At 39.4% G+C, this 14,554-nt stretch overlaps 1 protein-coding gene across 1 annotated transcript in view; it reads left to right on the top strand.

Moving 5' to 3' along the window:
* The window catches only part of LOC135499535 (repetitive organellar protein-like), a 166,692-nt gene that overhangs the window by 2,717 nt on the left and 149,421 nt on the right, over positions 1 to 14,554 (top strand). The window contains exons 2-4 of the mRNA XM_064790351.1: positions 2,032 to 2,844; positions 12,319 to 12,620; positions 13,100 to 13,163. Of these exons, the coding sequence (XP_064646421.1) occupies positions 2,032 to 2,844; positions 12,319 to 12,620; positions 13,100 to 13,163 (1,179 nt within the window). The remainder of the gene's footprint in view (positions 1 to 2,031; positions 2,845 to 12,318; positions 12,621 to 13,099; positions 13,164 to 14,554) is intronic.

The following is a 14,554-nucleotide window of genomic DNA, read 5'->3' as shown; positions in this document are numbered from 1 at the left end:
TATATCCAGGGCATCAGGTTATTTCCCTCTGTCCTCAATTCCTTAAAAGCTACTAAAGGGTGTGAGTTTTCATTGTTCTAGCTTACCTTATACTGTCAAAACTAAGTGGCCCCTCAGCTCTGGTAAGAATAAAGATCGCCATTAATATTTATCATACAAGGACCCTGTAGAATATCTCATTGCGCCCAACATGAGAAAGGTGTGGTTGGGGTCACACGTTCGGGGTAGAATGGAGAATTTGGGATAGAAAACCCCCAAATAAACTTCCAAAATAATAAACAGCCTGAGCATCACAACTGCCACAAGTTACAAGAAATAGTCTTGCCTAAATATGGTTAAATGAAACCATAATGCAAGCGGGTAGCTGTTTGACAGGCAAGTGCAAATCTTTGAAATGTCCATATGACATACCACCTCCTCAAATCTAAAGTTTTATTCATAAGTGTACAAAGCTGTATTGAGAGTGTCCTTTAAGTATCTATAATATATTATTGAAGAATAACCCACAGTTACAATGGTCAGATCGCCCTTCCTTATGTTGCTTTTGTTCTCAAAGAATGAAATTCTGTCATTTTGCCAATACCCCTGGTGATATACTTAACCTCTATCAGCAGGACAACAGTCTCTCATTTCTACCTTGTTATTCTAAAATTGTGTGAGCCACATTTTACAATGTTGTCAATAGCTTTTCTCTTTGTCCATGGTAAGTGTTTCCTCAATTTCAGTGTCACATCTTCTTACTACATGGTGTGGTCAAGTTCACCATAAATGCACTCACCCAATTCCCTTTGCCTATAGTCATCTACCTTGTGTATGCATATTCCCATCCTCATAAGCCATCATTATACTTTCCTTTTGAAACCATGGTATCACCCTCGGCCACAGAGTGCTGTTGTAAGCTACATCTTGACATCTCTTAAGCCGCACGTACACCACCTGAAAATGGACCATCAATCTTGGTTCGTGAACCAATGCCACACCATCGAAAATCCGACAAGCGCGTACACCAGCGCTGCAGCTAGTTATAAAATCCGGCAACAGATGGCGCGCAAACAATAAGCAGAAAGCGCCATTTCGAAAGCGCCGCCTGTCGCCGAACCATTTAACTAGCTAATTGCCGATCCATTAGCGCGTACACCACGACAAAGCCGAGCTTTTAACAAGCCGGGCGAATTTGTCGCCCGGCAATTTGTACCGGCAATGGATTGCCGAACAAATTTGTTGCGGCAATGTGTGTACATGCAATTGGTCCACCAATATTACGTGGTGTACGCGCAGCTTCTGACACGACTGAAAGCCATCATTGATACTATAATCTCTCCTCATCTTCACATCAGTTTTGCAGTAAGGACCCTGCACACAATTGATTTCTATCACTGTGAACTGCAACAATAGTTGCTGCAATAAGCAATAAAAATATTGCTCATCTGCGGCTAATCGGCTCGGATTACATCATTACAAAAAAATTAACCAATGGACCACCTTTTTCATGGCCAATCATCGAACAGATGACACAGAAGTTCCTTGCTTTGTTAGTAGGTGGCACTCACTATCCTGGTTTCCAATCCAAGGAGTCGTCATTGTGGGAGCTGTCAGCATACTAAGATAACAATAATTACTATAACTTAACTTAGAAATTGTGATCTTATCTCTGAAAGTGGTTGTCCTCAAAATGCAAAATTTCTCTAAATGTGGCATTGTTCATCTTGGTTACCCTCAAATGAGATAAATTCTTAGCTCTTTCTTTAAAAGACCCTGATCCTGACAGGTAATTCTGTACAATTCTAAAAAGGATCTTTTCTATTATTCTGTATAATACCAGATATCCATTACTGAGAGTAATGGATATTTGATAATACTTTTAGGATTTTTGCTATGAGAACCCATACTCTCTTGTCTATGCCTATTTGCTCTGAAATGGAAGATAATGTTTCTGTTCTAGCTTTTACTAGGATTACACGAACCCCAATATAAGAGTCATCCTTGTGAAACAAATTAACTTTTCTTTTCATGGTCTCTTCTAATTTTCAGAGATGGACACGAGTAACGTTACTCAGGATGCTGAACAAGTCCAGGGGATATCTAAGGAAAGTGATGAAGCCGGCAGTGCTCCGGACACGGAATGCACTGATACTGATGATGGTGTTGGTGAATCTGAGGGAACTGAAATGAGTGAATCTTCTTGTGCCACCCTGTCCGGAGATCATAGAGAAGACATCGAGCTATCACTTCCAGCTGGCCAGGATGGAAACCAAGGGGAGTGGCAGGGTATTCCAAGGATTGTTATAGACACTGTCAGGACACTGACTCCTCTGAGTTCGGTTGCTGATCGATGTGAGGATTTGGACTCGACGGAAGATGCCCCACCTGAGGAATATGCTGAGGGGGAAGGAGATGATGCGGATACTTGTGACGAAGGAGTTGCAGATGCTGATGAAGTTAGAGAAGTTGTTGGTGCTGATCGAGATGCACGAGGTGGGGTTGTGGCAGATGTTGAGGAGGTTGCAGATGTTGTAGTTGTTGCAGATGTTGGGGAAGTTCCAGATGTTGAGATGGTTACAGATGTTAAGGCAGTTGTGGATGTTGAGAAGGTTGAACATGTTGAGGCCGGGGTGCCCGGAAATGGTGATGGGACTTCAGGAGATCAGATTCAGGGAGAGGATGACCTTATGAGTCGAAAACCTGATGCAGTAGTGCTGGATACTTCTGATGTATCTAGTGATCAGCGACCACGGACCCTAATAGCGAAATCTGGTGAGCTGGTAGAAACGGGTTCACAAACCATAGAGACGGGTGAAATAGCTCCATTTATTGATGTAATCCCAGAGGAGGACGAAAATATAGGTAAGATTATTACTTCGTCTTTTTTTTTATTAGACTTTCATTTCTAATTGAGATCTAGGCATGACCCCATTGCAAACCTTGGTCATCTTTTTAACATTTTCATATTGTGATTGTCAGCAGGAATTTAAGGTGAATCAGTTCCTACATTAAGGTTTGTGGCAGTGTCCGTGTGACATTTAGATTGATGGTGGGTGCCAGTGTCACCCTCTTTACATGAAGTGTGTTATCATGAAGATTTGACAGTCTTCATAAGTAACTGATCCATATGACAGTCTTCATGAGGCTTATCCTTCCATGGATGACAGCAAGTTCTAGTCGTAATACTATGAACTGTGAACCATTGGGTCTCAATGAGGTGTTTCGTGTTATTTTATTTAAGGTGTTCATGCTGATTATCACCAGCTACCATGCAAGTGCACTAAATATCTCAAATACACCTTTTGTTCTATTTCCAAAGCACATGTTTATAATGTCACTCGGTTCACTGGTGTGGGCTGCATGCCCATGACAGTTTCATTCCAAAGTAAATAGGCATTAGGTCCTGTCTAAACCTATATTGTGATGACTAGAATAGATAATAGTGCTTTCAATTAGTGCTATGTTGTAGGACTGCATGGACCCAAAGTTTACAAGACCTGCTCACACATTCATCCTACATTTGTCATTGCTATTGTCAATGTCCATCAACTCTGAATGGGATTGGAGATATTCATTCACATTTTTTCAAGTCGGTTAGATCAGACAGAGGTATCACTCCATGTTTGATTTATAGTACCCAGTATTTATCAAGTTTTACGCTGTGCTATCATTTTATTGATCCTCAAGATAAACTTGTCACTGGACATGTTCAGAAATGTATATGCCGAGTGGATTTTGTTTCGAAGTGCTTTAGGCCTATTAGTGCGGTCTTATCATGCCTGGGGTCACTCCACCTTGAAAGCCTTACCACTTGTGCTAGTCCACATTATACGTTATTAAAAACTATATTTGGTTAAGGATTTGTGACTTGCAATATCAGTCATGGTTTGTTGTATGAATTGGATAAACTAACATTTACTTAGATTGGGATTTTTAGTGTCGAATTATCGGAGATAAACACTTTCCCTCTTAAACCTTTCATCTACAGTAGGAATAGTAATATATTTTGTAATACCTTTTCATTGGTCATATTCGTGTTGTGCCTTGGCCCTGCTACTTCGAGAGAGAGGATTATGAGACAAAAAAGCATTGTGTTTTACTCAATTTACTATGCATAGTGCATTAACGATATGGATTTATCTGAGTAGCGTTGTGAAAAATACATGAATGATCGATTCATGCTGATAGTTCTGTGACACATACCACAACAAAATGGATAAAAATGTTGTTCGGATGTTACAGAAGTTGGAGGCGGTCAAAATCAGCATTCGTGCTCGCCAACTTGGTTTAGGTAAGTTTGTGTTGTTATTCATGAGTGTACGATATGTGGATTCTTGCTCACTGTTTAGCTGTATAGGCCTATTGTGTTGTACATATTTACAGGATAATAACTACTGTGGAGTAGCACAGCTTTCTTAGCATGATAAAATGTTTGGATATTTTAATTCTGTCTTGGTTGGTAAACTTGGTTTTGAAATATTTCTGAATGTAAATCCATTTTTTCACAGCAAGGCATTCAGATGGCAAATACAGTAGAACCTCTCTATTTCTAGAAAATGTGCATTTCGATTTAAAAACCTTACCAATTTATGAGAAAGTGACGTCATTTGTCAAAAACAGCTAAAACATTATATGGTGAAATTTGACACAAGTTACCCTTTAATCACTACCAGTAAATACACGGCGAAAGTATACCGCTCAGAAGTAACATGATCTTTAATCATACGCATTGATCAGTTGTATGAAGGAAAACTAAAGACTAGTCTTATTTACTCTTGGGTGGACAAAGGCTGATCCTCTCAACCATTCTGAACTTATGTTATGTGTTATAGTCCCTTTAAAACCGGTAATAATTGAAATGGTAAAGACCCGACCCTGCGTATCACTTTCTGATGAGTTGTTCAGTCTCTGTATTATTGACAAAAAAACATGTGTAAACGCAATATTTCCATAATAATATACAGATTATTTCTTTCAATCGTTTACTAATCGTCAGTGAGTAATAAAACTATTTGCTATGATTAATTCATCAATGGCGACAATGAATATGACTCAAATGTAAATGAACTATCGCTTTTGATTGAGCAGTTAATGCATGTTGGACAATTCATACAACAACCTGAAGTGAAAAGATATAATGGAGCAGTTAAGGGGCAACTAGTCTTTAGATTGGTGTCAGGCTAGTTGTCTAAGGGCAAAAATGCTTCAGAGAGCTATTGGTGTCTCTGCTGATTTGTGCCATTTGTGGTCTCCCAAAATGTCATATAAGGAGCTGGTGACGTTGTCACATCCAGCCAAAAAGGTACCGAGGCTTCATTATATGCAATGACCATGGACCACGCCCTGAAATTGCTGTTGGCCGTGCCTGTATCCAAACGTTGTGGTTGTGACAAGGCCTTTAGTGTCAGTGCACCCAGACTCTGGAATGAACTTCGAAGGAACATCAGGGAATCAGAGTCTGTGGACATTTTCAAAAAGAGACTAAAGGGATACCTGTTTTTGTAGACATTTGTGAACTTTTTAACAGGGCCTTGAGCACCATTTCCATGGTGGATCGGACGCTATACAAGACTCCGTATTGATTGATTGATTGAAATCATGGGACTTGATTCGAAGCCCAGGAATGATGTTTTTCCTTTTATTTTGACATCGACTCAAACGTTGATGATACCATAATACAGAAAACTTACTACCAGAAACTATGGAAAAACAGAAACTACGGAAAAAATTCTGCATTACTATTGTTTTACGGAGTACACGTTGTCATGAATTATTGAAATGCATTATACCATTGTGTTTTGAGAATGTTTGCTTAAGCCACTGTGCTGCTAGCTGCCGGCTGTTCTTATTTGTGTTCATTATCATTATGCCAGACGGATGCATCGCTAAAAGGCAGATTTATTTACAAAATGCGTTCACCTAAAACTTGTCTGATCATGGCAGTGTCTTTAGATCGAAGAAGAAATGAATACATACGCATGTGTTTGTGTGTGGGGATATCATTATAAAACCAATCAGGGTGCCTATTTGTATTTGCTTCAAAGGAACAAAGATTGAAATGACACATACAGAAGCTTTTTGTGTTGACCAATGTGGTGTGCATCATGCAGGTTTAGCTTGGTTCCAATCTCAATATTGAAATCAATGAGAAGTGGCATCCTTTAAGGTTGAGCTAGCATTTATCCTTATCACACCAAGTTGGCTGATCCACCATGTATAGTGGAGAAAAAGTAATATTCTAGAAAGTGCACAGATAGCAAGATGAGTTCTTCTTTTCACATTATTGTACAGTAAAGCAAAAACGAATTGTAAACAATATCTCACAAAATTGACCAAAAGATCAACACATGCTAATTAAATCTAAGAATATGTGACCTTTGGAATTGGCCCTATGTGTAATAATTATTTAGTTGATTATCAGATTTAACTGTTTTTGTTTAAAATTTGTTTTACATAAACACTTCGAGAGCATTTTTCTGCTTATCATAACAAAGAAAATAATCTCTGGGGAACCCCTAGAATCAACATAATTACATAATTAACACTAAGGCACACTTGCTATTTAGCCGCTGTACAGGTAGAAACAGGTATTAAAGGATCAAAAGCCGAGAATCAAAATATGGTGGCACATGGCTCATTTGAATGAACTTCTGGGGTCATAATGCATTATGCATGGTAGATGTTAGTGTTTGAGGTAGTACTTAGACTGCACATAGGATAGGACCTTAAACGGTGACTTTTTTCATTGGATTACCCCGTTGGAAATATGGGGAAATTTAGACGGAAAAAGGCTGGTTCTCGCTCAAAACCCAACAAACCAAAGAAAGATGGGTCTGAAGGTAAGAGTAGGCCAACTATTAGTTATTTTACTTCCATGGTCTGATCTTTTTTGATGGTTATATTTTGCTTAGAAGCCCCCAATTCATTCTGTTGGACCTTGAGTTTTTATAGCAGGCATGTGATATTGCCTATTTTTGTAGGATTTCCGTTTTTTTCCCTCCGAAAAAGGGCTTTTAATTTTGACAGCAGAAATGTAAAGATCTATGCTTCAGCTCTCGATAGAACTTTGAATTTTCAAAATTGGACAAAAGATAACCATTTTAGAGGCATATCTTTCAAGTTCCAATCCAAGGACAACACTTTCACAGGGGGAATAATAGGTTCTTTTTGCTCTGGGCGCTGTTACATTCCTGTTGGTTAAAGGCAAGCTTATAAAAAATGTATTGAGCTGGTAATTGGAAGTGATGCAGTATCATCAGAGGTCATGAGGACACTGTCAAACCAGTTGACACCTTAGTGATGTTGATTAGGACAGAATTATCTAACTGTGATGTCTGTAGTTGTGATGGCCATTTGTGATGGCAATGCCAAATTATCACCTTTCTCATTGCGAATGGCAAGGTTAGTAAGTGTCTGGCAGCTTGAAAACGTATTGGCACATTCGAAAGTCGCAATACGCAATGAGAAACCGTAGAAAGCTTCTTGCTCTGATCTATTGCATCAGTTTTTGCTTTGCCAGTTAGAAACTATTGCTGCTTTGGGAGGCTTTACCTCTGATTACCTCACAGGTTAATTGGAGGTTGTCTCCCAAAGGAGATATCAGGTTGATGCTCGAAATGGTGCATGGACTGGCCTGATGTGGAGGTTCAGTTTACACAACACATTTGCACATGTTAATAATTAGTGGATAGTGTGACAGGGGAAACCAGGTAAGTGCAAAAGATCCTGATTAAGATAAGATTTTAGCCATTTGACATCAGTTTCTTTATGTTTTTGACCTTCCGTTTTGGATTGAAAACCTCCTGATTGAGTGGGTGCAACGACAAATTGCTTCAAGGACAAGGATGTTGAACTGTCCAAACATTGGTGTATTTTAGACTTTTTGGAGTACATGTACGTTGTTTTGGTGCCACTGGTCTCCATCTGTCTGTACTTCTTGACTTTTTGCAAACTGGTTTTGTGAAGCTATTTTAATAATCCTAAAACACTACTCTCAAAAATCTTCATGGCTTATCGGTGTTCTTGGGGTACATGGCTGTTCTTCTTCAAAAGAGTTTTCGATCAGGTGACATACTTTTCAGTTGAAAGCATCACAGTAAGTGACAAGACCCAAGGACCCAAATATCACATTGAAATAAAATTAACGACTTCAAATTGGTAGTAATTGGAGACACATTTATCATTAGTTTACACAGTCCATAGATTCATGATGAACTGTCAACATGTTCAAATTATGGGGTGGAAGACTATGGGATTGGTACACCCAACACAAAGTGCATGATCAATGATTTCTAGGTTTTGCTTTACTAATTTCTTTCAAAGTGATATTGTCCTTATGATATATGAATTAGACCGTAGCATCAGTTTGACATACTTCATGTATTGGCTCCCCTGGTGTGTGGTTGAGTATAATGACTTGGTTGAATATCATTTCCTTGTTCAGGCTGTTTACTATGAAATCCGTAGGCCTATGTCAAAGGCTGACAACCATCTCAACAAGCTGGAGAAATATCCTAATAAATACGTCTATTTGTTGAGCTACAGTGAAGAACTTTGTATTTTGGTCTCTCGAAAGTTAGAATCCTAAATTGAGGGCACTTCTCTTGCTTCGGATAGATCTTCTTACAAATTGAGTGGATAAATATTTGACTAATACAGCTGGAAGTGAGGGCATTTTCTGTTCTCTTGGATAGATCTCGGTCTCTTACAAATTAGAGTGGATAGATATTTGACTTACAGTTGACTTACAGCTGGAAGTGAGGGCATGTTCTGTTCTCTTGGATAGATCTCGGTCTCTTACAAATTAGAGTGGATAGATATTTGACTTACAGTTGACTTACAGCTGGAAGTGAGGGCATTTTCTGTTCTCTTGGATAGAGCTCTTACAAGTAATAGAGTGGATAAGGAATAATCACTGTTTTCTTGTATGAGTGTCCATTATAAGCTTAAGAGGTAATTCGTGAGTGAATCTGTGGTTATAGCTAGGGTGGATGGACCTCATCTGTGTATTACAGACTTTAAAGACATTTCTTGTCTTGGATAGAGGTCAGTTGTGGGACAACATGGATGAAGTTAAAGGTTTGTATTCTTTTTTGGATGTCCTATGTAGTTTGCTTCAAAAAGAAAGGTTTGTTTTGGGAACATGAGATTCACTGACTGATACTTCTTGCTACCATAAAGAAATCATTTTGACCCATATTTATGTACATCCACGGAGTGCCTGGGTGATAATGGACTTTTTGACGGGGTGGGGCAAAAGACTACTCATTTACCCCCACCCCCTTCTCAAAGTGTTCTGATAAATGGGTTCCTTGCACTTATGAGGCTATAACTGACATGAACTACCAAATTGATTTGATTTTCTAAAAACATGTACCGATCCTAGTTTAAAGCCTTGCGGTTCCCATAGCAACCCGAAGATGCTTGGAGAATTGAAAATAGAAAAAGCCTTTTTGTTATTGTTGCTGAGTATTTTATGTACGATATTGAAAATATAGATTCTTATACCCAGTGCATTGGCTTCTGATCTCGTGTTGAACTCATCCCATATTTTCGATTAGCTTGTGGAAGACCGAGCGTAGGTGTGATTTTCTACGAAAGCAGAGGATAGGTTATTTGTTTGTCATCTGTGTCAACTTGTTGTGATGTTCCCATTGTTTATCAAAAAATAGATGAGGACTGTATGCGCTGACTCTGAATATAAACAGGCTAGGGAAGGATTCATCAGTGTTAAGTTAATGATGTTGTTCTGTTCCTCGCACTAGAACTGCCATGATTCGACTGTTGTACATTTACGTTTTTCTCAATTTTGTGCTGAGTGAGGAAATTCCCTTTTATTCTGGACCAATATCATGTTGTCGTCACTAACCTCTTTAACCATCATCTTTGAAAAACAACTGCATCACAGGAACAGGTAGCACTTCACTTTTTGTTGGCAAGTTTGTGGGAAACTGCAAACTTTAAAAAAATCATTCCGAAAGTACTATTGATTTCCCCATTTGCGTTTAAAAGACTTCCAGTTGTGCAAACTTTGTTTTTTATTCATTATTGAGTACTATTGATATGTTCGTGAGATCTGGCAGTTGCTTGTGGAAGACAGTGTATAGTTAGACTATAACAGCATCAGCATGGACATTGTTTTGGACCACAGGGTGGATAGTACCCTATAAACACAAATCATATTTGAGCACGGAAAATACAACAACTGCTATCAGTGCTTCTAAAATATCTTCTTCTGCTTTTACAACCTTAGATTGACAGTCGATCCTGTTCTCGTTACAATTAATGCTATTATCTGTCGTAATTTGTCCTGGTCACCGAAAAGCTTTGAAATATTGATAGTCTGTTTCTGTGTTGCCATGGTTTTGTTAAAGGGTTTGACTGTTCTGTTGGGAACTGTTTACTAAATAACATTTGATATCAAGTGATATCATGTTACTCATAGTGTCTGATGAGCTTTCTGTTCTGGTTCTCAAGCAAAAAACACTAGTCCTGTTGTCTACTTAATGAATTCAAAATATAATCTAACAATGATTTTGGAGTTATGCACTCCCTAGCAAACTTCTGGCTACTACTAAATCATCGGTGTCTTCGTCACCTCGTTAGTGCGAACTCAATGGCATCATTCTGCAGTCAGGAAGAGGAGGAATATGAACATGGCAGTGACAGCACAGTTGAGGATGAGGGTCGGAAAATTGCCATGGCGTGGCGTTGGATGTCCCAAGGTTATTACATTTGCCAGTTTTTCACATTCCTTCATTCCATTTGATTCATTTTTAGCTCACCTCTTAGCAGAGGTGAGCTTATCCCATACCGTGGCGTCCGTCGTCCGTCGTCGTCGTCGTCGTCGTCGTCGTCGTCCGTCGTCCGTTAGCAGGGCACGTTTCGTAACTGTTAGAGCTATTGAGTTAAAACTTGGTACACATGTACCCTTATGTAATGACACCTTGAAGACCAAGTTTCGGTCCGATTCGTTTCATGGTTTGGCCACCAGGGGGCCAAACGTTAAAAGTGAAAATATGCAATATCAACCTTAATAGTAGTCGGGAAATTTTAAAAAAAATATGGTATGTACTTCTAGCAAAGGTGCATCATATATCCTCCGGGTTTTTGATTTGACCTCCTTTTCAAGGTCACAGAGGTCAAATGGTGTAAATTGGCCGTTAGGATGTAACGATGGCACGTTTCTAAACTGCAATGACTATTGATACCAAATTTGGTACACATTTACCCCTTAGTCAGGTGATCTCAGGGACCAAAGTTTGGTCCAATATGATTCACCACTTGACCACCAGGGGGCAAAATCCAAAAACCTTAAAAATGTGATTATTCCTTAACTTCTTGCCCGATTGCCACCAATTTGATATCATGGGTACATCTAACCACCATACAGTATATGTCACACAGGTTTTTAATTTGACCTTTTTGTCAAGGTCACAGAGGTCAAATGGCATAAATTCGCCGTCAGGCCGTAACTATGGCACGTTTCTTAACTGCAATGACTATTGATCACAAATTAAGTACACATGTACCCCTTGGTCAGGTGATCTCAGGTACCGAAGTTTGGTGCGATCTGATTTGCCGTTTGGCCTCAAGGGAGGGGGCCAAATCCTAAATTCTTCAAAATGCCATTATTCCTAGTAATGACTTGCCCGATTGGCACCAATTTTATATCATAGGTACATCTAATTCTAACAACCATTCAATGTGTCATCCGGGTCTTCTTTGATTTGACCTACTTTTCAAGGTCACAGAGGTCGAATGTACTGTAAATTGGCCATTTTGGGGAAATTGTAATTGCTTGGACCTACATCAAACCTAACACTACATGACACAATACCATGCTCTTTATCCATCTTTCCTCCACATGAGGTGAGCACAATGGCCCTGGCCATTTCATTTCAGCTGAAGCGTACCTCCTTTCCGTTCTCTCATGTCGATACTTAATTCTTCCCTTTTGTGTTATCCTTGTTATCCCTGTAGAAAGACCAAACTCTGAACTCAAATGACCCTTTCCCCTAGTAAATTGTTACACATGAGCAGCCTCAAAGGAATCTGACTTGAGGGCTGGGAAGAACCCATAAAGAGAACTCTGAGCTGTGAACTCAGTGCATGGCTGTGATATTGGAGAAAGGAACTGTCAGTGTCAGCCCAGAGGAACCCAACTTACACTCTTGTGAAGGAAGGGACATTTCTCCCTGTCGAATATATCCTGTTCTTCACTTTAAGACAGGATGAAGGCGCACTTGATTGTTCCTGAAAGTGTCATTCATCGAATGTATGATCGTCATTATCTGACTGTTCTTCTTATAACAAATCATATTCATACTTTTCCAGACAAAGATAGGAAGCCAGCCCGGGATGCTGCGGTAGTAAATGGCGAGAAAGAGGGAGCCACTGGCAGTGAAACTCCTGAAACGCCAGTACCTGGGTCGTCACAGGGATCACCAGGCGAAAAATCAAAACTGACCGAGGAAGATGAGATTCGGCGGATTCTGGAACTTGAGGAGCAGGTCAAGCAGGGCAAGTTCATTGAGATGCCAGAGGATGACGAGATATTGAAGTTGAAGTTTGTCGACAGTGCAGAGGGGGTACAGATGGAGCCTGAGAAGGATGAGCATAGCCCTACAGTCAAGCGGGTGAGTACTGTGTCTCTGGGGACAGACCCAGGATAATGCGGGGATGGGGACGCCAAGTGAAAGTAGTAATCTAAATCAGGTTAAGAATGGAAACAGAATTAAATTAATATGTTGTTCAAATAGGGAAGGATGGCAGCAGCCCTTGGTGTATTATCAAGAATTATAATAGTTTTTGTTAAGTCTTGGAACTTCATGTGTACTTTGAGGAAGTAAGGTTAAGACCATGAAACATTTGTTGTGTTTTTTGTGCCCTTGATACAACTATGAGCAGGAAAATGTCTTGCCTCTGGTCAACATGAATAAAAAAAATTCTGAATATATAACAAACGCGTCTGGTCTTGAAAACTCCAGTCCTAAAACTGTGTCCTAACGTTGATAACGCATAATAGAACGGTTGACCTGAAGTAGCTCAGATTGCCAAAATAAATATTAGTCTCGAGCATTACATGTTTTAATATGTTACGTCGTGGGTTTTTCAGAAGTCGGCGATGGATGGGAGTGAGGCCGACGGTGAATGGAGTGAAACGGAGGGCGAAGTCACAGGTGAGGTTTTTATTGATGGATTTATCATTGTACAGTGGTTTTCTTTACCACTCAGGATAGTGACAATTTTGTTGCTGCACGTCACTGATAAATTTCTTGAAATTTGAAATTGGGGTATGTTTTATACTTGGTCGTAACGATCGTAATGTGGCCAACCCTTAAAGGCATACGCCGTTCGTTAAAAATTCTGAATTTGTAATTGAATTTGAAAATGTCTAATTGCGCAAATACATACGAAATGTATATTTCAACATTGCCGTTGTGTGGACTGATATACAAATACTATGAATACCAAGATTAAACAAATTTTTACACGTAATAAGTGCACTACAGCATTGTGTATTAGTGGATTTCTATTTAACTGGATCACAAGTAATGACAAACGGCATACCCCTTTAGCACTGCATCACATGACTTGTAAACACCTATATATGTGAGATGACACCATGGTATTCATTCCGCTTTTGTAACTACTTTTTATCCACCTGATGATGTAAGAGACATTAGCAGTTTCGCAACACCCTTTCTGTTGTAGTCATTAGGTGTGGATCATTAGATTCTTCCAATGCATCAATGTCATAATAAAACCTTATTAACTCTTTGAAGATGTTGGTTCATTACTATCAGATTCATTTAGGGAGTGACATGCAAGGAATAGATCTATGTCCTTGAAGATTATTCTTATTGTGTACTATATTGTGTTTGCTTCAGGATCCACTTGTTACATTTTGTTTTTGGCGTTTGTTGGTAAATGTGTTTTTTCAACTCGCTCATTGACGTTGTATGGCTCCCTTGACAACTTCTCACATCGTTGATTAACACCACTGGCACAAATTTCAAGAAGTCTCTGTGAGAAGAGAGTGATTGCACTTCATAATCTCTTTCTGTCTTCACAAGAGGAGTGCGACTGCTGCCATAACGTTACTTTAATGATGGATATATTTTGGACCTGTTGAGGATAGAGTTGGACATATAATGATGTGACTGCAGTGGTATCAACACATGTTCTCTTCTGGGAAAGTGAACTTCTCAACATCACATCCAGGTGTTTGGATGACCATGGACCAAATCTCCAACAAGTGATTTCCCGATTTGAATATTCTGTAATATGTATGCGTATAGACATCATCTCATACCAGCTCAGTGCAGTTGTCAGCCATGAATCGTTTCAATGTTATCCGCCGGTCGTCTTCCTCTGGGGATTTACCCAACTACCCTCGACCCTGTAATCTGGAGTTTTTTCCCTCCCGTAACTTACATCGGACATATTCGAATGATAGGTCATGGCTGGGCCAGTGGTCCAGGAAAACAGGACAGGGAACTAATTTTGATAATTCAAACTCTTCAAGTGATTTGTCGTTTAGTTCACCATATGGGACTAGCTTTGATAA

The sequence above is a fragment of the Lineus longissimus genome, chromosome 2, assembly GCF_910592395.1.
Source record: "Lineus longissimus chromosome 2, tnLinLong1.2, whole genome shotgun sequence".
In the NCBI taxonomy this organism is placed as follows: Eukaryota; Metazoa; Nemertea; class Pilidiophora; order Heteronemertea; family Lineidae; genus Lineus; species Lineus longissimus.
The sequence above is the reverse complement of the archived record's forward strand: the minus strand, read 5'-3'. Positions and strand labels throughout refer to the sequence as shown.